This window comes from Melopsittacus undulatus, chromosome 7 (assembly GCF_012275295.1).
Source record: "Melopsittacus undulatus isolate bMelUnd1 chromosome 7, bMelUnd1.mat.Z, whole genome shotgun sequence".
NCBI lineage: Eukaryota > Metazoa > Chordata > Aves > Psittaciformes > Psittaculidae > Melopsittacus > Melopsittacus undulatus.
The window spans coordinates 19558214-19582670 of record NC_047533.1 but is presented as its reverse complement, the minus strand read 5'-3'; the positions used below and the strand labels follow the sequence as shown (position 1 = coordinate 19582670).

At 39.4% G+C, this 24457-nt stretch overlaps 1 protein-coding gene across 2 annotated transcripts in view; it reads right to left on the bottom strand.

The window, feature by feature from the left end:
* STIM2 (stromal interaction molecule 2) overlaps positions 1–19673 on the bottom strand; it is a 67715-nt gene extending 48042 nt beyond the window's left edge. The window contains exon 1 of one of the 2 annotated variants that reach the window (XM_034065025.1): positions 19365–19673. In XM_034065025.1, coding sequence (XP_033920916.1) covers positions 19365–19563 — 199 coding nt within the window. In that variant the 5' untranslated portion in view covers positions 19564–19673. The remainder of the gene's footprint in view (positions 1–19364) is intronic. The other variant, XM_034065024.1, reaches the window with a different exon arrangement.
* Between the last annotated feature and the right edge of the window lie 4784 nt (positions 19674–24457).

Sequence of the window (24457 nt, the reverse complement as noted above, 5' to 3'; positions counted from 1 at the left end):
GCTTTTTAACATAAAAAGTCTACCAAAGAAGGAAAAACTGCACTTCCCCTTAATGCCTTCCTTTTACTTGCCCTACCAGAGTAACTTCAGTTTTCTCTTCCCTTATCAATACAGTAAATGTTGTATAAATATGTTACAGAAGAAAAACGGCTACATTCAATTCTGTCTGGAAAACACTGACTTTGTTTCTTGAAGGTAATCTAGTATTTTACCTGAAGACAAATTCAATAGCCAGTAAATTATACAAAGTTGTTTTCATAAGCTGTTGTACTCAATAGAAGAGATAGTCTAGCACATGAAACCAAACAAAAGACAACTTTTGAGAAACAGGATACAAACGCAGAGAAACATTGAACACAATGTATGGGACAAATTATTTATACTCAGAGGCTTACACCCAGCAGTTGATACCCAAAATAAAAATCGAGACTTCCTTTTTTTCTGCATCAGTGCTGAATAACTACAAATTTAATTGCAGAAATTATATCAAGCATAACTATTCTTCCTTCAGATGTAATCTTGCTATTGGCAAAGTGTGTTAACACCAAATGCCATCTATGACAACTTGAAGAAAAATCCAAGCATGACCTGTGGAGAGGGAGACGTGGGAGAGAAAGGCACAGAAAAACTGACCATTGCTGACCTGCACAGTAGTTCACCTGAGGTTATTATACACATTGGAATGTTTTAGTAGAGAACTTTTTACCAGAAAGACTGCTAATTGGTGTTAACTCCATTATTTGTTTAATAAGCAGCTATTAAAAGTTACTAAACAGAGAAAGAGAGAAGTAATTACACCTTCCCTGCTTGAGTACTGTGTGCTGATTTGCTCATCTCCAAACAGAATGGGCATAATTCCAAAGAAAGGAAGGAGAGATATTTATATGCAAAAGGCATTTGATAAAAAAAAAAGTAGAGAAAAGTAAGTCATAATGACAGCATTTTAGCTTCTAACTTAAAAAAAAAAAAAAGCTTTACATGTTGTAAGGCAGTTATAACAGTGAGTTCTACTGATCATCATATCCAATGCACCAAACTTTTCTAAATGAGATTTACATGATGGAACATAAAGCCATGTTTGTATTAGGTAAGATAAAAATCAGGCAGTCTGGAACAAGTCTTCACACTTCAGGACATAAGGCAACTAGAAAATGTGTTTTGTTAGGAAGAGTTATACTGAATCACTGTACTTCAGCTATGCACTACACTTCTTGTGACATCCTTTTCTCAATCCCAGGTAGGCAGTTATTCCAAGATATTAGATAAGCTGCTTCTCCAATTTTGTAAGATAACAGTTATGTTCTTAAAGAAGGTTTTAACCAGTCACTTCTGGATCAGTGAGGGAGGGGAGAAGCACACAACAATATGCCTAAAAGCATATTCATGAATAGCAGCATCAATTGGTGTCCAAGAGAGCCACGGTTCTTAATAACAGACTACAGTGATATTATGCTCTGTAGAAATGCAAGTTTGTTCTTTTATGAAAGCAGTAAAAATATTTGCCAAGATCACTTTGTTCCAAATACAACATTTCAGTGGTCTGTCAAGATCTACAATGGCATTCAAAATTTGATTCCATTCATTATTTTTAAAAATTACATAATAGAATAATGTTATGATATGATACATGTATACAATCCTCCTTGTCTCTTACCCAAGTCTTTGGAAGAAAACAAGTACCCATAAGTAAGGCTAAATTACTTACAGAAAAGTGAAAAAATAAACCCGTTGAGGATTTCCAGTGGCATAACTTCAGTACTACTCATTCTGGAAAATTCTCATGCACACACACAAATTCTGCTAAACCAATTTTTTTTCAAAAGAAAACAAACCAATTACTAAACCCTACCCTAAAAACAAAAGGTGCTTTATCAGTGACTTAGGCAACAACTTCCAGTCACAGAACAGAAGAATGTGAAAGAATATGTCATGAGTGGAATAAAGAATACGCACTGTAACCTGCCAGGCACCCTCAGAGTGGAAAATTTCAGAATCACCAAATTTCTCAAACAAAAATAAACCACATGAAAGATATCTTAATTTAGCATTTCTGGTTTGTTTTATGCCTGTTTCTTAAACACCTATGACAAAATATTGTTTACGTGCATGAGCAAACACACCAAAAGAATGAGACACAAGGAATAATCCTAAGTAACATTTCCCAGCTTCCACAGCTTGTTTACTGCTGGGAACTGTGTATGCAACCCTTTAAACCCTATACAAAACAAATCTGTCACCACTGCTATTCTAATGACTTGAATGTCTAAATGCCATCAATGCCAAGGTATTTTTGGAATTTTTTCCCTAGACACATCCAGCATTTTTACAATGCATTGTGCAGCATGCTAATTCTTTGCTACACTCCCTTGACAGAGCTTCCCTCTGGCCCATCTCTCATTCCACTGTCAACTTTTATTTAGTTTCTCTCCCAAGTGCAGCCAGCATCCATCTTGTCAAACGTTCATGAGGCCATACTGGCATCCCTCTCTTTAGTTCCTCTTATTTGCCCCTGATTTTCCCATTTTTTCTCTTCTTTATGCAATCTGATTGGGCAAAAGTGACAGATGGGTGGGACATAAAGCATTATGCCAAGCAAGTGTATGAACAGAATGGAGGAATTAATTTTGACACACCTTTTGCTGACAGCTACTTTTAATTATGGATTATTTCATATTCAAGGAATATTCAGTTATGTATTAGAATCACTTCACAAGGCCACAGGTCAGAGGATATATTAACACTCTAATATCACATATAAAGGTCCTTCTGCATATATTAAGTGTGTTAGACTGAACATGAAAACCATTCCCAACACTGCTAGGTCAACCACAAACTCTGAATGCAATGATAAGGACATTCATTAATTGTGCAGAAAATCAAAAATTCAGACAGTAATAAGGCCTTATCTAAATGGCTTTGCATAATATTTGTTAAGAACAAACTCCAGATTTCTCAGGTATTCACCCTCATATCATTTACCCCTATTTGAACTGAACGACCCTATAAGCAACATAAAAGCAAAAGCTACACAGGGGTTTCTTGTTTGCTTGTGTTTTCTTTTGAACACATTCCTTAGCAAGTTCTACTGGACATTCACCCAAGGAGGTAATTAGCAGGTGTTACCAAAACTGAAGGTAATGTTGCACAGACTTCCAAAGGCAGAGTTCTGCCCAAGGATAAAATATATTAATTTAAATAGCTACATGACAAAGTAAGTCCATCTATACTAGACAAATCACTATTTTTAAGTATATTATTTAGTTATTAAAATATTTGTATATAAAGAGTTACCTTGCAGATTTCTAGAAGCCTTAATTACATGAAACATTCAGCTGTGCTTAGAAGTACAGTGCAGAACTTGGGCATAAATGTTGATTTCTTACAACTTGCTTTAGTCAGACACAACAGGTAAGAGCTGTCTGCAAATTTCAGTATTAGTCCAAAAACGGTACAGCAGATAGTTCAGATGTTCTGAAGTACTACTGAAAGATACTCAAACACAGGACAACTATAGTCTCCTAACAAGCTGCAAATCATTAACATCTTTGTCGGTGACATGGACAGTGGTATTGAGTGTGCCCTCAGCAGGTTTGCCAATGACACCAAGCTGTGTGGTTCGGTCGATACGCTGAGGGGAAGGAATGCCATCCAGAGGGAACCTTGACATGCTTGTGAGGTGGGCTGATGATTAAACTTCATGAAGTTTAATCATGACAAATGCAAGGTCCTACACCTGGGTTAGAGCAATCCCAGGCACAGCTACAGGTTGGGCAAAAAGGAAATTCAGTGCAGCTCTGAGAAGAAGGACTTGGGGGTGTTAGTCAATGAGAAAATGAACATGAGCCAGCTTCAGTGAGCGCTTGCAGCCCAGAAAGCCAACTGTATCCTGGGCTGCATCAAAAGGAGCGTGACCAGCAGGTTGAAGGAGGTGATCCTGCCCCTCTACTCTGCTCTCGTGAGACCTCACCTGGAGTATTGTGTGCAGTTCTGGTGTCCTCAACATAAAAAGGACATGGAACTGTTGGAGCAAGTGTAGAGGAGGGCCACAAGGATGATCAGGGGACTGGAGCTGCTCCCATATGAAGACAGGCTGAGAAAGTTGGGGCTGTTCAGCCTGGAGAAGAGAAGGCTGCGTGGAGACCTCATAGCAGCCTTCCAGTATCTGAAGGGGTCCTACAGGGATGCTTGAGAGGGACTATTCATTAGGGACTGTAGTGACAGGACAAGGGGTAACAGGTTGAAACTTAAAATAGCTGAGGCTTAGACTGGATATAAGGAAGAAATTCTTTCCTGTTAGGGTAGTGAGGTACTGGAATGGGTTGCCCAGGGAGGTTGTGAATACTCCATCCCTGGCAGTGTTCAAGGCAAGGTTGGGTGATATGGTTTAGTGTGAGGTGTCCCTGCCTGTGGCAGGGGGGTTGGAACTGGATGATTTTAAGGTCCTTTCCAACTCTAACTATTCTATGATTCTACAAAATCACATGTCACCAAACATTCTTGAAGATTTTAGGTTTTCTCTGTGTTTCTGTATTTTTCAAAGACAAGCCTATGCCATCAGAAAAACGACACTGCCCACAACTATCATCCTTCCTACTGCAGAACATGTATGAATAGTAATGAGCCACAAAGAGCAAATCCAATGCTATGGTAGCTTGCAAAGACAGAGTAGGCAGGCCAGTATTCTTCTTGTGACTAAACCAATCACAGTTGCATGATACTGAACAATTGTGGGGGAGGATATCACAATTTCTAATTTAGCACAACATTCTCATATGAAGTACAAAGTGTTACTTGAAGTTCTCAGATGCAATTAACGTAGAGGTGGAATTGTTCTTTCCTTTTTCCATAGATGTGCTTTAGTCTTATCTACAGATCTAAAATATTTAAGAGTTTCAGAACAATATTAACTGATGGCAGTCTACTTTCTACTTCTGATTTACTCCTTATAAACACAGGCAGATAAGTCTAAAACCAGCTGAGCACCTTATATTCAAAAATGAGCAAAGCACAGAAATTCCTTCCATGACCCACACAGCATTTTCAGCAATGTGCTGTTGTAATCAGCATTTTACAGAACGCACACAATTCCTCCATAAAAAGCTTAGCAATACAAAATGGTTGTGTTTAGCTTTCAGTATTCCTTTCCACTCTGGAGGAAAAAAATAAGTGATGAATCAAACGAGGTGAGAAGGCCTGTTAAGGAGGCTGGGGTACATAATCATAACATCCAAAACATGCTGGAGTGGAGGAGGCGAAGCAAGGCAAGGCAAATGCAACAGCATGACTCAACAGATACGATATTTAAAAGAATTTTACAAGATACATTTTGAAACATTACATAAAAAAAACTGAAAAAAAAAAAACCCAACCAAAACAACTTCCTAACACTGCTACCCAACCATTCCGATGAAGTCTTCAAAAGTTAAAAAGCTCAAGTGAATTCTATAATAGATCATCCTCTCTAGTAAAAAGGTAACCTACTACGAAGTCTCAAACCTGAAAATATGGCTACCAAGGCTATCAGAGGTGGGAAGAAGGAGTTAACATCTCCTCTCCTACCCTAAATAACATTAATTACAGCTTCCTAGGTAGTATTACAATTGGCTGAAACCTAATCCTGCAACATTTTAAAGCTAAATGACATAAAAACAAATATTAAGTGCACTTAAAAAGCATTGTGAACATAACACCAAATTAATATCCAACCTGAGCATTAATTACTCATTCTGTAGCATTCAAAAAAACCATAAACACATTAAAGAAACATGGCAAAAATGCACCTGACTCAAAAAGTATATCTGAAAATATATCTAAACTTTTTAAGTTAAAGTCTATATCTAAACACCCAACAGAAATCTGACATAGTGAGTAAAGTGTGATTCACATCTCCGGACAGCACTTTCTACATCATAGTAAAAGAAGTTTACTCTGTTATAGGAGCCCAGACTAGCTCAGATGCTGACATCCCCAGAAATGTGAAATTAATCCCATCCTTAAAGCTCCTGATCAAATAACACCATGGGTATGCACTTGAACATGTTTGGGCCCTACAAACTCAGCAGTGTTAAACAACAAATGAAAATAATGAATAGGTGAAGCAGGAAACTGTGCATAGTAATGGCTACCCAAGTATGCTTTTCCCTGACACATCTTGAAGTTTGCATGGTCTGAAGCACCAGCTCCCAAATGATGCTGCATTCTCAGAGTCCAGGATAACAACAATAGCTTTGGCATGAGCAACAGCCAAGCAGAAGGAAGCATGCTCACTCCTGGAAAGCTCCAGCATAAGCAGCAACAGGTCCTGCTGGGGCTGGCTGCTTCTCCCCACACTGGGTCCTGCAGCCCACCACTAGCCATCCCACATGCATCAACCACTTCTCAGAGCAGCAGTGCAGCCAGCAGCAAAGCTTTTTGCCTGCCCTGCCAAATACAAAATCTTTATTTGCCTATTTCCTCTGAAAGGATGACAACCCGTCACAAGCTGGAGGATGCCTGAAAGTCATCTTTGGATGATGACACCTTACCAAAAATAAAATAGAATTTCTGATAGTAGAAATATTTAACCCACATTTAGATACCTAGGTATATCAAATTATCTTTGAAAAGAAATACCTGAGGTTGCTTTCATTACAACTAAACTCCATATCTATTTCAATCAGTAAACAGAAAATTACTAACATGGAGTCAGTAAAATTCAGTGGGGTTGCCTGTTTAACAAGCCACTTAACTAAAACTTCCTATTTGAAGTAATCTGTGTTTAGCAGAAGTTTGAGGTAGGCCAAAGAGGAAGCCAGTTTCAAAATATTCTTAAGTGAGAAATCCAAAACCATAAGGTGAGGTTATTTCACAAAACAAGTGACCCAGTCAGAGCCAAAGGCTCATTATTCATGCAAATATAACAAGCTACTTAACTCTTGGACAAGACGCAGAGAAAAAGTACAGTTATTTACCTTGCCCTAGCACTGAAAACTGCCATACTGTGAGAACTTTATTATTAGTGTTGTCCCCTGTACTTGTCAACAGTATGAACATCACAATTCACCCTCTACTGTATCTCCAGCTTACACTTATTTCACATACTAACAATATCCAGGAAGCATGCTCTCTACTAGGTATCCAACAACCGTGGGGTTAAGTAAAATATTTACAATAAATGCCTTACATGCATTAGTTCCACATAATACAGAACACTCTGTATTCAAGTTCTGATGTGAAATTTACTACCTAACCAACAAAAGGAGCTCTCTGTACAAATGACAGCCTCTGTGGTGATCCCAGGACATATGTTGTTGTTTTCCACAGCAGTTTACAGTTGATGTTCCCAATACTCATCTATGTGCAGAAAGCAAAGAACTTCAAATTTAAATGTCTTCTCAAATTCTGAATGCAAAACTTTCCTTTGCCAAGGAAAAAATAATCATAGCTCTGTCTTGATAGTGAAATACATGCTCCGTCCTGCTTCTAATAAGTCTGTTAACACACTCCCAATAAACAGACCAGAGTTAAGGTTATCTTTTATGACCACTGAAAATACAGCATGGACTTGGAAAGCAAGCTGAACTTTCACTCCTTTGAACACCACACTTCTGACTTTTCATGCACAAAATATCCTTATTACTATTAGCAGTATTTTGCTTCCACTTTCATTTTTATTGGGCACACAAAAATAAATCTGTAAAAGGCAAACTGAAGTAGACACATTCATGTAACTTTTCTGCAGTCACTTTTCAGAGCAGAACTCCTGGGAAGACCAGACAATTCCACTTGAAGTATTCAGTCATAAGAGAAGCAGTGAAACAATCATTTTCATTCCAATAATGAAATAAATTCCTTAGAAACCTTTTGAGGGGGGTAAAAAATTCCAACAAGAGCCCACAAAGTCTGGTTTATCTTCAACATCCTGCAAATAAGACTGGCCTGGTAGCACCAAAAGAGTGAAAATCCATTTTCCAAAGCAAATTGGGTTGACTGAGCCTCAGTGACAGGTTGACTGATCTTCAAAATTGTCACACTACTACCTAAAACACTACAGCTGCCTAAAATCTCTACTTCATTCACAGTCAGATCTTAAGGTAAAAGACAAAACTGGTTCTCTAATCACAAATAGCAAGGTGCTAAACTAGACTTTAAGTAGGTTAACACTATTATAGCAATGAAAACTCGGCATCTTCGGTCGGTATGCTTAGTCCTCTGCCTACAGTCTTCTTTAATATTTCACAGACATAAAAAATACAATATCAGAACAAAAATTATCAGAATTAAAGAAGCACTTACTAAAATTTTTGTGCTAAAACTTTTAAAAATGTTTATTCAAATGAGTAATCAACTACTACATTCGTATTTAAAGAACAGAAGCAATAATTTGGGTAATAAAACAATGACTGTCTTGTTCTTTGGCTTCTGTAAGAAAGTTAATCTGCTGCTGACAGCATTTCAGGCATAGAAAACTATAAGTGGTTAAAAAAAAAAATTTAAGTCAAGAAAACAAAAGCATCATTGTAACTTTACTAATTTCTGGCAGGAAACAAATTTCAGCCCTAGGATACCATTTAGGAGACTACAAACAATACAAATCAAGAGTTTAACAAAAATCAATTTATAAATTGAATTAGCACCACCTAAAATTTTGCCAGTCCTAAGTCCTTGAAAACCTGCAACTAAAAACTCACAAAAACCATATAAATTATGATGCCACTTACTGCAGCATTAAAACATTCTCTATTAAGCATTTTACCCTTATTCTTTTTATGATACCTGTCACCTTAAACATTTGCATAAAACCAAAAATCAAATGCTATTGGAAAACAGCAGGTATTTTACCAAACCATCTTGTCTCAAGCAATACAACTGTACCTTGCAGCATCACAGAAGGCAAGCAAAAACATATGAATTGGATGCACTGACACTGAGGTGTCCAGCTACTTCAACCTTACACCGTACTAGTTAGCACCAGATGGTGCCATACAAGGGGTAATGGCAAGAATTCTTTTCCCCCATAACAACACACTCTTGGTCTGCAAGAGTCCACTGCAATGCATTTCCTAGTTTAATTCTACCTGTTTACACAGGTGTGCTCTTCCCTTCCCCCGCGAAAATGGGAAGCAGGAGCAAGCTAGTATCTACTTTTAAACCTTCTTCTGACTTTCAATAAATGGCCCCAGGTCTCATAGCATGAAAGTAACTACCAGTGTTCCTACAGTTGCCTCCTTTATAATTAATACTCACAATTTCACAGAGGTCTACTGCATACTCACTATCACCTTGAAAGACCTGAAACCCACCTGGCTGCCACAGTGCTCTTCCATTCCTCCCTCCCTCCGCCTCCTTGGCTTTCCTTGTTTTCAGGCGCAGGTTCATTCCGCCTTTGCTTAGTCAATTTCAGCAAGTTATGCCAGCAGATAATGAACCAAACTAAAATGCATGAGGAAGAAAACAGGCTAAACTCCTAAACCATGGCTGCCAACATACATTGGATTTAGCTTCTGAAGAGCTACTATTGGATTTAGCTTCTGAAGAACTATTATCACATGGCAGATCTTTTAAATCCAAGAAGTCCTAGTTTCTTTTCATGCACAAAAATTAATATACAAAAACACTGGCAAGGTTTATTCAAACCTTTTCTAGTTTTACATATCCTTCCAAGGGACAGCAATTAGTATACTACTTCCCTTTCTTCATAATCTGTAGTATTTCTTCCTGACCAACAACCAGGCTTCTTCCAAAGAAAAATCCACTCCCAAAAATCCAAATACAACAGCTTATCAGAACTCAAATTATTTCATTAAATCCAGCCCAAGTATACACTTAACGACATGAAAGTACTGAATAAAAAAAGCTCCCTCCTCCTTTCTCTCCCCGCGCTACTTTTTGCACTTCGACACTACCATCTCATCACCTTGTCAAACAGTATTATGAAATATCATCCGAGATCTCTGCAGGCAACAGCAGTTTATGTTAAGTTCCCCTCCATCATCCCACTATACATCAAATTTCCACTATCTTCTAAGCTGAACAGTATAATGATCCATTTGTAACTACCTAGTACCATGGAGATGCATCCTTTTCCTTCCCATCAGGATAATATTTTACCTGTGATTGCTTATCAGTCTTATGCAAGAAGATGGCAATTTCTGTGGACCTGATCACAGCGAAGGTTGTGTACATTTCATTGAAATGAGGAAGTCTTACCACTCATCAACATCAAGAGAAATGAGAGCCTCCACTACTGTTCAAAGGATACTATAAACAGACATGAGCCAACATAAAACAAGTTTCTGAGCGCTTTTGTGACAAAAAAAGAAACATGCCACAGATGCCTCATTTCTTAGGAAGGATGTTTACTTAATAAAGGAAACACACCAATTTTACTTCAGATTCCTTTATAACAAAGTTTAAAAGTAGTCAACTGGGTGCATTTACAGCTTAGATAGGTGCTTGCTTGACTTTTTTTTTCAAAATATCTACAGCTGAGTCAAAATGGGAAGTGTCTTCATTATCTTGTATTAATAAAAATCACATTTCATCAGGTTTGCTTTATACAAGTAAATATTTATGCCAGGCAAGTGATTTTAGTTTTGAGACATGAACTCTCTCTTACAATAAATAAACTGTCAAAAAAAAAATTAACTCCTGAAGCAAAGGTTTCACTCCAAAATTCATTCCTAAATTACTGTCATTTACAATAACTAATCTCTTTAAGAAACCCTACTAAAATCTTGGCTCTACTGCTAACGTAAAAGTTACCCTCTAGAAATTTTATGGATTCCTGAAGTATTTCCTTATCAGTTTTGAATGTCATTTTTTAACCACACAGCTTGTGACACCTGTGTGAAACATTTGTTTTTGTGAATAGCTAAATCTCCCTTACCTACCTTCCTCAATCACTATTTACTTAGTATGCATGGGCTGTTATTACAATGGTTAATACTACCTTCCTCCAATGCCATTATCTTCTCACAGATGCCTTTGCACAGCACTGAACTTAAGGACCTGACCCTGCTAAAAAAAAAAAAAAGAACAACACAACATACTACCAACTTTGAGTTCAATCAGTTCCCCCAAATTAACTCACCTCCAGCCACTGTAACATTAAGGTAGCATCTGGAACACACAGAATAGGAAGGGAGGGAGAGAAAGCAACAAGCACAAAGGAAGAGCCACCCTTTGCTGCAGGACACCTTAAACCAATAATAAAGCAACACCCTTCAAAGATTGCAGAGCTACAGGTCTCATACCACTGCCTGCAACACAACCACATTAAGACCAATTATCAGGAGTGCAGTTTCTTATGACCAAAAGCAAAATACTATAATTAAAATGCAGTCTTAAAATGAAATCCCAGTGAATTCATAATATAGGTTTATACTCTGAAGTCAATGCAATCCATCACATTGTCTCTTATCAGTACTGCAGCCTGACATTACTGCACTGCTTCCAATATGAGCCCCTATGGCTCTGACAGCAGGATTTCAGTAGATACATTCAGGGAAAACAAACCAGGCAGGAAGAAGAGATGAAGGCAGCCATGTTCCAAGGAAGTAACAGTAAAGTTAAGTCTTTTAAAGAAAAATTAAAAATATATCCTAGGGAAGAAAAAGCTGCCTTGATGCATGTCATTTGCAACTTAGAATCACAAGTAGAAGAGGATATAAATATATTTTCCCTTCCTGCCACATCATGCTATAAGTATTTGAGCTATATGATATTATATAGTCTCATTGTCAAATTTAGCAAAACAGTAAACAATACTTAGCAATAAAAAGGTAATTGGATTTTCACTTCCAAATAATTTTTAAGTCTTTAGATAATGAAAATAACCTAAGCCAATAGTATTTTTCATATAGGTATACTACATTACAGCAAGAAGCTACCTAATACAATTTAGAATTAAAACTACAGTAGGAGGCCTCAACTCAGAATATTTAACTTTGGTATTTATTTCAAAATCATCACAGGCTACATGGTTTGAGTGGTTTTATTTGTTTACAGTATATTTATTGCTTGTTGCTCTTGAAATAGTGGGTAGCATATCAAATTGAGGAAAAACTAATCAAGCTTGTTATATCCAGAGTAGAGAGAAACAACATAAGACTTACTCTATTTGCTTTGGATCTAGGCATACAAACAGATTCACCTGCTTACTGCATCTAGTGACGGTAGGAGGGAGGAACGCATTTCAAATAAGAGCCTATGGTTGGGACAAACAAAAAATTCACCAGATTGATAAAAGTCATGTTGTTAATTTCTCAGCAAAGCTCACCGAGCATATTTCACAGGTAAAGAGAGGAAATATTAAAAAAAAAAAAAAAAAAAAAAATCACTTATTAAGCCATTCCCTCATTCATCAAATGCTACACACCGGGAGGGAAGAGTGAGGGAACAGCTGCACATTTAGGAGTTATTGATGACCAGTCTCAATGGGAGCCTAGAGAAGTTATTTACTATTAAGAATAACATAACATTTGTGTGAAGATTTCCTAAGTGACACATTAAACTCTGAATTTTAACTAATTGAGTTCACACTGTCACCTGATAGAACTCAGAAAAATTATTCCTTTAGCTATGTAACATTACTACATATGCTTAATAATTACATACAACTAACCCCTTGCTTTATTCTAAGCCACAAAGTGAGAAGGAGCATTCATACCACACCTTCACATATTGAAAGCTTCAGATTTTAAAGAGAAGCTACAGAGCTTAGAAATCAAAAATGTCTTCATCAAATTTTTAGTCAACAAAATCTTGTCTAAATTATTACTCTACCACAAGGTTTGATTGCTTTTAAACACAGCTTTAAACAGGTTCTAATAAACTACTGTTTATTGCTAATCTCTGTTTTAGAAGCTGAGCAGAGGACAGTTTCTTACAAACAATAACCACAGAAACAAAGTACATTAACAACAACAAAAAAAAAGACAAAAAACACAGGTATTAAAATTTTAACTGGCTACAGTACTAGCAGGCTGGGTTGCTGACAAGTCTTCAATTGCTTCCTGACTCAGAAGAAAAGGGAGGAAAAGGAAAGTGCTGCCTGGGGGAAAAGGATCAAAGTTGTCCCTGCATTCCTATAAATTCTGAGCTACAGCAAATGCTAAAGTTGCACGTAATTCAAGTAGTCTCAGCAACGACTCCAATTTACAAAAGTTTGTTGTGCTGCTTGTAGTTTGCAATACAAGCTGCAATAGTCAGTGATGAGTTCCCTCCCACCTCTGCACCCAGGAATCACCAGAGAAGCAAGAGTCACCTGCAACAGTATAACACTATGCATGGAGACAAAATATTCTCCCGTTGTCTTTGCTAGAGACCACAGGAATGAGAGTTAAAAGGTCAGTGGTTCTTACCTACCAATTCAAACTCTGTCTCCAATGTGACAGACAGCTCTGTTAAACTGAGTGCTGTTAACTCAAATTCTTAACTGTTCTGACAACCACATCGTCTTCAATTTCCAAGACAGATTCTAGTTAAAACTCTGGAGTACTTTTCATTATACAGTTTTAAGGATTCATCTTAGAGGTCTCTGAAAAATACCATGCTTTTTGGATTGGAAGGAAAAAGGAGCAAAGTCCAAAACTGGGTAAGGGAAGGTTAAAGATATAGTAACAAACTTGAGAGTTCAAAGTGCCTGCAGAAATCAAGTAAACAAATGCAAATTTTATAGTACACAGACAATCATCACATTCTGTTTATGCTGATTTTAAATTTTAACAACACATTATCATTTTATTCACCCCTCTCCCCCTTTCAGATATGCAAAGATAGTTTCCATAGTAACAGGAAAGACTTAGTAGTATCCAAAGGCGGAACAGCACTAACTTATGTAATAACCTGAAACTCATCTTGGTTTGTAAAATGTTTATATGGTTTTTTTAGGACAAGATACATAATGGTTATTTACTCTTAACACATACCATATTTGTTCAGATAATCATCTCAAGTTCCTGTATTTCAAAGAGCTAGCTTCACAGCTAGGATATAACAGACTAATCCCAGTGAAGTCTTCTCATACATCAGGATTTCTGCGCTAAATTAGAGTAAACTCTTATGTAAAATATCACATTTTTGACTTCTTAGGTTCTGATGATGCATTAAAAATTAATAGAAAACTAGTAATTTTCCTAGCTTTCTCCCCTAGTGCTGACTGAGGACATATATTAAATATAAAGAGAGCATACAAGTTACAGCACACAAGCTAAAAATCGACTAAAAGGATATAAATTGCTTTCTTTATGCAAATTAAAAAAAAAGGGGGGGGCAAAAAACTACATTTTCAGGCAGGTTTGACAGTGATGCTGTCATCATGGAAGATCTTATCAACTGCCTCTGCCTCTGGCTCCAGTTCTCCAACAAATACATGGCAGCTCAACCCAGTTATGATACACCAGTATCACTGAGGTTAGTTAGAATAAAATGAGTCATAATCAAGGTCCATAGGACCAGCTAGCCAGAATCTGACAGGAGGTCTCCAGAAAAGCAGAGCTGTCTTCAGAAAGCTTATAGCTGAAGAGGCAACACAAAAACTGCTGATGAAGGATGATGCTGAGTAAAAAAAAAAAACAACGCAGGGAAGGCCACTGTGGGCTTTTAAGAAAGAGTCTGCTACAGACTACTACTGTAAGACAAGAAAAATAAAATATCAGCTAAATAGCCTGGCTAATTCCCAACAGTAAGACAAAAGAAATCTTCAGAAGAGGTAAAGCTGACGGTCAAGCCAAAAAGCTCACAGGACACAAGGAGATGCAAAACACACTAGCAGAAGCACTGAAGAGTTACAACTAGAACACTGGAAGGCTGTAGAGCAAAAATACTCAGCTATGGCCAAAAGAAGTTAAAAGTGCTTGAGGTCTTATCTCTGAACGGGAGCTACATAAAGGCAAAGATTTTTCCTGATTGACTGGTTTTTAATATTTGTTTAATAAAACTCTACAAATCCAGCCAATTACAGTTTTTAGTTATACCTAGTAGTTATGGCAATTCAACAGCTTCTGATTGAGCTATAAAAAACAAGAAACCTTGCTGCACAAGGATTTTTTTTGCTGGATATCTCCTATTATCACTAAAAAAAATATGCCAAGAAATTAAAAACCTAATGAAACTGAGAACAGAGCAGAAACTAATTAGATTCCAGGGACAAATTACTGCATTGAGATGCTACCAGAAAGTAAATGACAGCTTGAAGTAGCCATTAATGGAGAAAGGACTTGAAACTTCTGTCTTCCCAACGGAAATAGGAAGACCAGATCATGAAAGAGCTTAAGTAGAAACAAATAAAGCAATGGAATTAAAAAAAAAAAAAACCCTGCAATGCTGTTTTCAGCACTAAAGAAATCTACTAGCCTTGAAAAGCAGTTTGCTAGGGAAGCGACAGAAACCTCACAGCTCACAATCTTTTAAGAGCATTGCATGCCAAAATAATCATGCAAAGATAATTCTACTATGTGACCAAAATCACTGCACTCTTTATCCACTACAGGGGTTAAAATATAGCCAGATGCCTATTTAGTTCACTATATATAAAGTCTCACATATAACCATTAACTTCTAAATGGATTATATTCAAACCCAAAAAGGTCACAACTGTAGTTTTAGTTGCTTAAGAGACGCGATTCTATGGACGATTGTGTTAAAACCACATTTCTTCCTCAGTTCTGACCCCACCTGCAGAGTCCCATCCTCCCTCTTTGCAGTGGTGCTACTGCTGAAAGCATGTCAGGAAAGATCCTGATATAAAAAAAAAAAAAGAAAACCCATAGGATTTTCTGTTTCCTGTGTTTCTTTTCACATTCCTGTAAGCTAAAGCAACATACAGGGCTCATCACAACACCGAGGGCAAGCAGAGTACAAAGTAGAAACAGAGCAGGAACTCCCTCCCTCCTGGTAGGTTGCAAGTACTGAGATGAGCATGCCTACTGCTAGCTCCCCTGGGCTAACAATATTGCTCACATGGCCAGCTGGGGTTAACCCCAAAGAAGAAAGCTACTTTTCAACAGCCACCCACATTAGAATGCTTTAAACCAGTTGTGCAGTTGCAGATAAAAATACATGTTTTCTTGAAACCATCACTTCTCAAATGCCAAAGTCCAATTAATTTGAAGAGCTCAGAGTGTTAGCATGATGGGTAAGCTCCAGAATGGAAACTCATTTCAAAACTAAAAATTAGTTTAAAAATTTAAAAATTAAGAATTACTATTTCCTGTATAGTAATTCAGGAAAAGGTTGCATTGTGCTGCCCATTGCTTCTTCAGTAAATTCAGTGTAGTGAATTTAAAGGGTCTAGTTCAATATTATAAGCCATTATTTGAGAGATATTTATTAGCCAAATACAGGTTCAGGTTCACTCTCCCACCTGAAAGGCAGCCAAATTAATCCATGATCATGAAATTAATTTAGACTTTTAAATAAAAATCCTCAATTATCCGGGATTACAAAGCAATTTAATTAAAAGTCAATGAATAAACTAATGTGAAAACCCAGCGTTATCTTGAGGCTCAGAACAGAAGGTTCCTTAAAACTTTCTACCAAATTAAGTTGTGAAGGAACAGAGCCAGAATGAACAGAAAACAGCTTACTGGTTTTCTATCCTGTGAAAACAGTTTTGTTGATCTGATTTTCATCACTGCAACTAAATACACTCAGTACAGTGTAAGATGTTACATATACTGATCTCATTTATAAATTACCCTTACAAAGGCACATTCACAATGAACAACATCTGTAATGATAATCCAGATAAACCATTGAGAAAATCCACGAATATCTGATGAAATATGGCAGGAATAGAATTTCGGGCTCTGTAGGAAAGTCCTAAAATTCATTGTACATCCTTTTTCTGTCAAGTGTCTAGATTACCTTTGCCAGTTTCTCTAACCCAATAAGGGGAACTTGCTGAACAACCTACGTAATTTGACTGTTATAGGTGAAAACTTCCCAGCCTATGTTTAATCTAAATCTCACCTACTACAATTTACTTCCTCTGAGCATGCATCTTAACCACAGATAAAATGGACAAAGTTTAAAAGAAAAATTAATACCAATATGCTTCTGTGAACCATTTCTCAGATACATATCCCTCCCACAGCCTTTTCCACTGCCACTCCCCAAAATAAATCAATACTTTTTTTATTTTCATCAGCCATAGGTTCTGAGCCTCTCAATCCACACTGGTACTTTCCTCTGTACTTTCTGGATTGTTTAATACTTAAGACTAGACATAAACATGCAATCAAAAAGAAAAAAAGTAAAAGCCTTCTGTAATTTAAACTGGATCAGTATATCACAGGATAGCACCTCCTTCTGCCAGCAGCATAAGGTTGCTTATTCACCTCAAGTTTTGACTTGGCCTCCTGGATTATTCCCTGCAGCTGTGCTGCCCATACACCTCTACTTGAGCATCTGACTGCCTCTTCCCAGAGCAACATTATATACTCAGCAGCTTTTTATCTTCTGGACTGTACTTCTCAAACATATCAAAATGACTGAATTGAAACTTTATTTCATTCTTCTCCAGATGAGTGTTGGCAATCCTTCCTAACTCAACTGCAGATATGCAAGTTTTATCTTTTAAGGAAAGAATGATAGATAATATCACTAAAATCACCCCCTGCATTGTCATCTGGTTTTCTCCCAACCTTCAAGGGTTCTTCCAGCTTTGCAAAGGGTAACTTATAAGATCAGCTGAAATACGACATTTATGAAGTGGATGAACTATGTAAAAAAACCTCCTAAAAAGCTGATCCTAAAATGGCTTTTAACCATACATATTTTCCACACCAAACTATCCTGTAACACAATAAAACCACCTATAACATGTTATATTTCTCAAATAAATGTATTTCTTCACCAGGTTCACTGCTGGGGGGAGGATGGTAAGGACAGCACAATAGGTGACATGCATTTCTGTACTTTTACAGTCTACAAAACATAAATAAAAATAAACCTTTTTTTTTTCCATACAGACTGACACATCATAACTGATTAAGTGTGGAATGTAGACAGCATCAGCACTATACATAGCAAGAACTGTTTAATACCACTACAACCAGATTAATTATGGTTTAAAAAAAAAAAAAGCACTGTTCCAATACAGCATTTTCACAACACCCCTGGGAAGCTTGACTGCTGCTTCAGACTGCAGATGTTCTAACTTCCTTAGTTTATATGGCAAGCCAAAAGATTAGACAATTTAGATTGCAGAAATGCTGTCCGCAAACAAGATCACTAGCTCACATAGCCTTGAACCTCCATCTCAGAGTTATTTCAGAAACACCATAAAAGTGTTGTTAATTGAAACTCATGTTTTTAAAGTGTTACATGAAAGAAGAAACCCATGCACGTTTCACCTACTACAATCCAATAATTTTAGCTCAGTCGACACTATTCCAAACATCATCAGGTTTTCTCTGATAAGAAATGAAGGGTACTTTGATTCAGAAGGGGTATGTTTCTTTCTTCCAAGTTCCATACTCTCCAATTAGAGAGCTTTCTGAAAAGCACATTATGAGACATGACAAACTTCTAAATGCTTTTGACTATTTCCTGAGATAAAAATCCTATTTTCTTAAGTGAAGATTCTAAAGATCATAAAGCTTCCAACTATTCATTACAAGATACATTCAGAATGCGTACAAGCAATTCAGAGGCGCCAAAGCTTGCTGAAATTAGACTATTTTAAACGTTTCAGTGCCAATGCTGTTCTTAACTGCAGGCGTAATCATTTGTCGTTAAATACGGTAAAATTAACATGTTCCTGGAGAAATTAAGTGACGGGAAAAAAAGCTTTCTGCACTTCTGAGAACTAACCCCCTCCGAGAGCACCGGATAACACCTCCGGCTCCGCAGCACGGGGGCTAGGAGGAAGCCAGCTGCGGCAGGTCACCTCGCCTCTCGTAGCCTCCTCCCTGGGGCCGCAGCCGCCCCCTCACCACACGGAGGGGGTCCGGCACCTCTCCTGGCAGCGGCCCGCGGGTGCCGGGGGCGGCCCGGCGGCTCTGGGCTGGGGCCGTGGATGGCGGCGCCCGAGACACCCGCACGGGCGGCACCGCGGGAGCCGACGCGGAAGCGGCGCCTCCGGATCCCAACAATATCGCTATTCAACAGGATCCTGCACATATCCTGCGGCGGGCTCCGTCCCGGGGAGGGGCCAGCCGGGGCAGTACCGCAGTGCCGCAGCGGGACCCCCTGCGGACCGGACCGGCGCCCTCTGCAGAGCAGGGACAAGAAGAAAGGAGCGAGAGGTGGCTCAGAGCCCCGCAGGGCCCCGGCAGGAAGGCGTCCGTCTGCCCGTTCGTGTCTGCCCGTGTCCGCCCCCCTCAGCGGGATGCTCCCCCCACCACCACCCCGCCGGTAGCACGCGCGGGAGCCGTTACCTGTCACAACCGCCGCCGTCTCCGCCCCAGAGGAGGTGGCACCTACTCGTCCTCCTCGCCGGCCACCGCCGCCGTCCGCAGCCTCCAGCTCGCACCCCCCGCCCGCGGCAGCGGCGGGCAGGAGCAGCCCCAGCAGAAGCAAGCAGGTAGGCACCGGGGTGGCCGCTGGCCGCCCACCGGGCGCTCGGACCCCGCTCATCAGTACCGCCGCTACAGTGAGGCGAAGCGAAGCTGAGGGAAGAAGAAGGAAGGAAGGAAGGAAGGAAGGGGCTGGAGCTCCGCCGCTACGACGTTGCCCGCTCCGGCACCACAAACCCGCCTCACAACCAGCCCCACGCTACCTCCCGCTGCTTCCGGCGGCCGCTGCCGAACAGCCCGGGCGACACGTCACCGCGTGGTGACGTCACCAGGAGGGGCGGGGCTGGGCGAGACGAGCCCAGGGGGTATCGGACCAGGGCGGGAAGCTGTGAACGGTGGTTGTGCTGTTGTGAGGGGACAGAGTGAGGTGTGTGCCTTGCCCATGGTTCGGTTCCCCCGGCAGTCTTGAACTAGGTCCCTGGATGGGCTGCCCCTGATCGAGAACGGTTTGGAAGGTACAACATCCCATAAAAAGACACGTTAACTGTGGGGGTCCTGGAAGTGTTAAATACGCCCCTGTGACAACAGTGCGAGTGGTGCGGTCAGCTGAGGAGAGCCTGATAAAGGGGGAGATGTATGAGAGAAGTTTGAGTTCGGCTACCGTCCTGTCAAAGCAAGCACGGAAAATACGGTGGTTTAAATCTAATACCATACAACTGAAATCAGGAAAACCGTCTCAGAGACTGAGCCCTTATTTCATTGTGCTTAAGACTTTGGCAAAAATTCCTCCAAAAATGCTTTTCCTTAAGATGTTTCTATGGGATAAAATGGGAATGAATGGGAATAAAATCTATTTTGGGCTTTATCGTTTTCCAGTCTTCAGGATATTCAATCGTTCTGTTTAGAGACATTTAATGAGAATAACAGCCTTTAAACACCAAATTCAATCTAGTATCTCACATACACAGTATGTGAGAAAGTCATGCAGTATGGCTGGTAAAGCAATATAAACATTGTATTTAGTATTAACTGTTGCAGTCACCTAAGAGATACCAGAAGTGTTTTTAAAGGGTCTTGAGAAAAGCCTTTGGCTGCTTTGCAGACCCTGCAGGAGGCAGGAAGGTAAACCAGAGTGGCACAAGCTGCTTTTGAGGGGCAGCAGGCTCCACAAAGCTAACTGTGAAGTGGTTGTAGTGCAATGAAATGAAGCAGGAAATCATTTCTCTGGCAACACAGTTAACGTGCATCGTCCAACCCAGCTACATTTTTAATGGGAGAGGGAGCAATAGACCACAGACAAAACACTGTAAATTAGCCATACAGCATACAAAGACTGGGAAAATGTGTCTAAACCTGATGAATTCTCTTTGAACTGTGAAGTTTGTGCATAACCTTATCATTTCTGTTGCTGAATACAACAGCCTTTAAAGACCAATGGTATCTGACCAGATCTTGTACAAAGAGAACAATGCCATGCCTGCATCTTACGAAAAAGTTTGTTTAGCATTGTTTAACTTCAGGGAGGAGAGCTGGAGCAGAGTAAATTCCCCAAACAGAAACAAAGAAAACAGCTGTTAATTTAATTAATTAGTTAATTTTAAAACACAAAGAGAGAGCTATTCATAAAGCGAGCACAAAACCAGCAGATTTTCTGGATGTGTGTGAACTATTTTAACTGACAGCCACTGGAGTCAGAGGCATTCCATAGAGAAATGCCCGATGTCAGAATAGCTGAGAGATGGGAATGCTGACAGTGAGCACTTGGATGAAAATGTCGTAGGCCTGAAGTAGAAAAAGATCCTTGTTAAAAATTCTCTTACAAAGTGGGTTCATTTTCACCTCTTGCTTTCAACTACAAGTCTCCAGATTTGAAAGCACAGAAAAATTTTTTTTCAAGCAATGTTTGTGTCCTGGAGTTGGGGGGTGGTTGCTGCTGGTCAGGGCACCTTTGCTCATAGTGAGAAGCATATTGAATGGGAACACTTTCTGATGCACTGCCACTTCACATCATGAAGACTCAGCTGTGTAAGCTCAGAATCAAAGTAGATACCTACCCTGGACTGCAGCCTAACACACCACTCCACAGAAACCAAAATTACTGTAGTTTTAATATGAGGAGCCAAATATTACAGAGTGCCCTGCAAGGCCTGATCACAGGATGCTAGAAAAATCTATGATCTCTAGAGTTCATCTATTCAGCCCTGAGGAAAGGAACACCACTCATAAACTCATTGCCAGGTTCATTTTGGACTGTTGACTATTACATTTTGAATAGAATGGTTCAGACTCTTTTCCACCCACCTTGTCCACTTACTCAATCCCTACTGGACTACAAAGATGCTATGGATACCTAGCAAAAGCCTTTCTAAAATGAATGTGTGCTGCACCTATCACCTCATCTCATCACAGAAGGCAATCACGTAGGAAGAACAATGCTGTTTTTTTCTGAATCAACTTCTTGTCTTCATCATCCCAGAAATGGCTTCACAATCTTCTTTGAGAGAGAGTCTGGGTAAGGATGACTATCTTGTAGTTTCCTGCACTTTGCTTTGATGATGGATGGGACATTTGCTTTTTTCCAGTAACTGGAAATCCCACATGATTGCCACAGCCTTCAAAGGTGCTAGGAAGCAGCACAGTGACATCAGCCAGCCTCCCATCACCTTTACAAGCATTTTCTGCCCAACCCTAAGGATTTATAAACACCTTAATTCAACCTTCCTCTACAACTGGTAGTAGTCTCCTCCTCCAAACTTTGCCACTAGGCATAGAGAGCTCTGTGAGGCCCAAGGGCTGGTCTGACCTTGCTGATAAAGAACAAGGGAAGGAAGGCTTTAAGTACCTCAACCTTTTCCATATGCTTCATCACTAGGTCACCTATCCCATTCAGTAGCAGCAAACCTGTGGTTCTTAGGGTTAGTATTCTTGTAATTAAAATTATTTATATTGTTTTCTCTACCTCGAGGTGTAAGCAGCTGTAAAAGGAACGTTGGGATTGGTGTGGATCATGAATGATTATCTGTGTCTGGATCACTGCATGCTTTGTGTGTTCTACACACCTACAAAAGGGCTCTGGCTCATAGTTCAAGGACTATTCAATGTTCAATGTCATTAGTTCAATGGCTAATTAGCAGGTCATCAAGACCCCAGCATACCCTTGTGCATTTTCAAAAGACACCTGGAGGTGGAGAAAAAGAGCAATGAAGAAATCCCCATGATTCACAGATGTGGGACAGGATGGAGATACTGATCACTGTCAGCTGCTCAAGGCTACAGAGATGTAAAAAGATCCAAAACCTGTGCGTGGTTGCCAGCCTCAGAAGAACCTGTGATACAAGAGGAGGATTTCACAGGTGGTGTCACTTTCCCCCCCCATGTAATTGCAGTGGATGCTGGACATAACATCTGGACACGGGCATTGCAGTGCTGGGTGGGCAGCCTGTCACCACTGCTGCGGTGCCCCATGGCTGCGTAGACTTTATGGATGCACACATACTGGTACTCCTGAGCAGCACAACACCCAGAGGGCGTGAGCAAGTGGTAAAGGCTTAAAGTGTTAAAGTGTTAAATTTCAACCTCTGTTTTAAATAAAAGCACCTTCTCCTCAGAAGGTCTAGCACTGATGTGCTACATTGTTGACGGAGTATTGCAATAGTATTTCCCACATGAACATACATTTATATCTATGCAGAGAGCAAACTGTCCTCAAGGCCTAGATTTCAGCCATTTCTTATTTTCAGTCGTGAGTCCTGCACTCAGTATTAATGGACACATATATTTTTGGTCAAATTTTCTGAGTGTACTTTGCTGTATGGATAACCCAAGACACTTTTTTGAGTCCTGTTCTCCATCCTTCCACTGATCTTCACAGCAGAAAACTGTTTTTTTATCTGGTGTGTACTTTACTGCTTTGAGTTGTCATTTCTGACAGCAACTCCATCATTCACCAAGCCTTGTGCACATTGATATATCTAAGCAGATATATGGAGAATAATCTTCAGAGTTGTTTAATGCCCACAGTTCTTTCCAATATGTACATTCAGCCAGTCCTAAAAAACTCTGGAAGCAGGCTTGAGCAGTAGAAAAAAAGGATAAATTAATATTTTTACTGCTATTTGGTGCTATTAGAGTCTCCCCAAACTACAAGCTAGGAATGCTTTAGGTAGATGTGAGAACTCAAGAGGAAAAGTACTAACCAAGCAAAGAAACAAATAAGAGACTAACCTGGTGAGCAAAACATTACCAAAGCACAAGCTGAGAAAATGCTGAGAGGTCACATTACAGAAAAGAAGGCATAGAAATAATAAGCAAAAGCTCAAGTAGAAACTGATACAATCAGACTTATTTCTTAAAAAAAAACCAATGCAAGTACAAACTGGCAGGAAGTTAATGTAAATTCACATAAGTGATGACCAGCAGATTATTGGCAAATTGTCCAAAAAGCATTTGAGTCCGTGAAAAGAAACAATCACTTTGAACAGGCTTGAAAGTAAAATTCAAATGTCTTGTCTTGATTTGGGAAATTACTCATATCGGCACCCATATGATAAAAAAAATCGTACTAATTACAACCTTCTGGTTCTCTGATTTCATGTGCTTATACAATCTCAAATGAAGGTGCTTCATATCTCAAATAGGCTTCATATTTGCCAGGATGGAAGGATCAGTTTAGGAACCCCTTCTCGGTTGTTTTTGAGTTACTGAAGTTTATGGTTTGATGAGGGAGAATAGTTAGCATTTTAAGTGGTCTTGTATTCCCAGCCATTAACGGACTAAGAAGCTACAACAGGCCATAGATGTTATCTCAGTCCAGTAACTAAACTGAAACTGAGAGAATGGAAGCGAATTAAACATTTTCCTTATCTGATGGGAGTATTAGTCCTTATGATCTCCTTATCAATGACCAAGAGTCTTGGTATGGCTCAGATGAGCAAATTGCCTGGTAATATGCTGAAATGCCACTAAAATGACAGTCTCTTTCAATCTGAGAGAAAGAGCAGTCATTAACTGCAAAC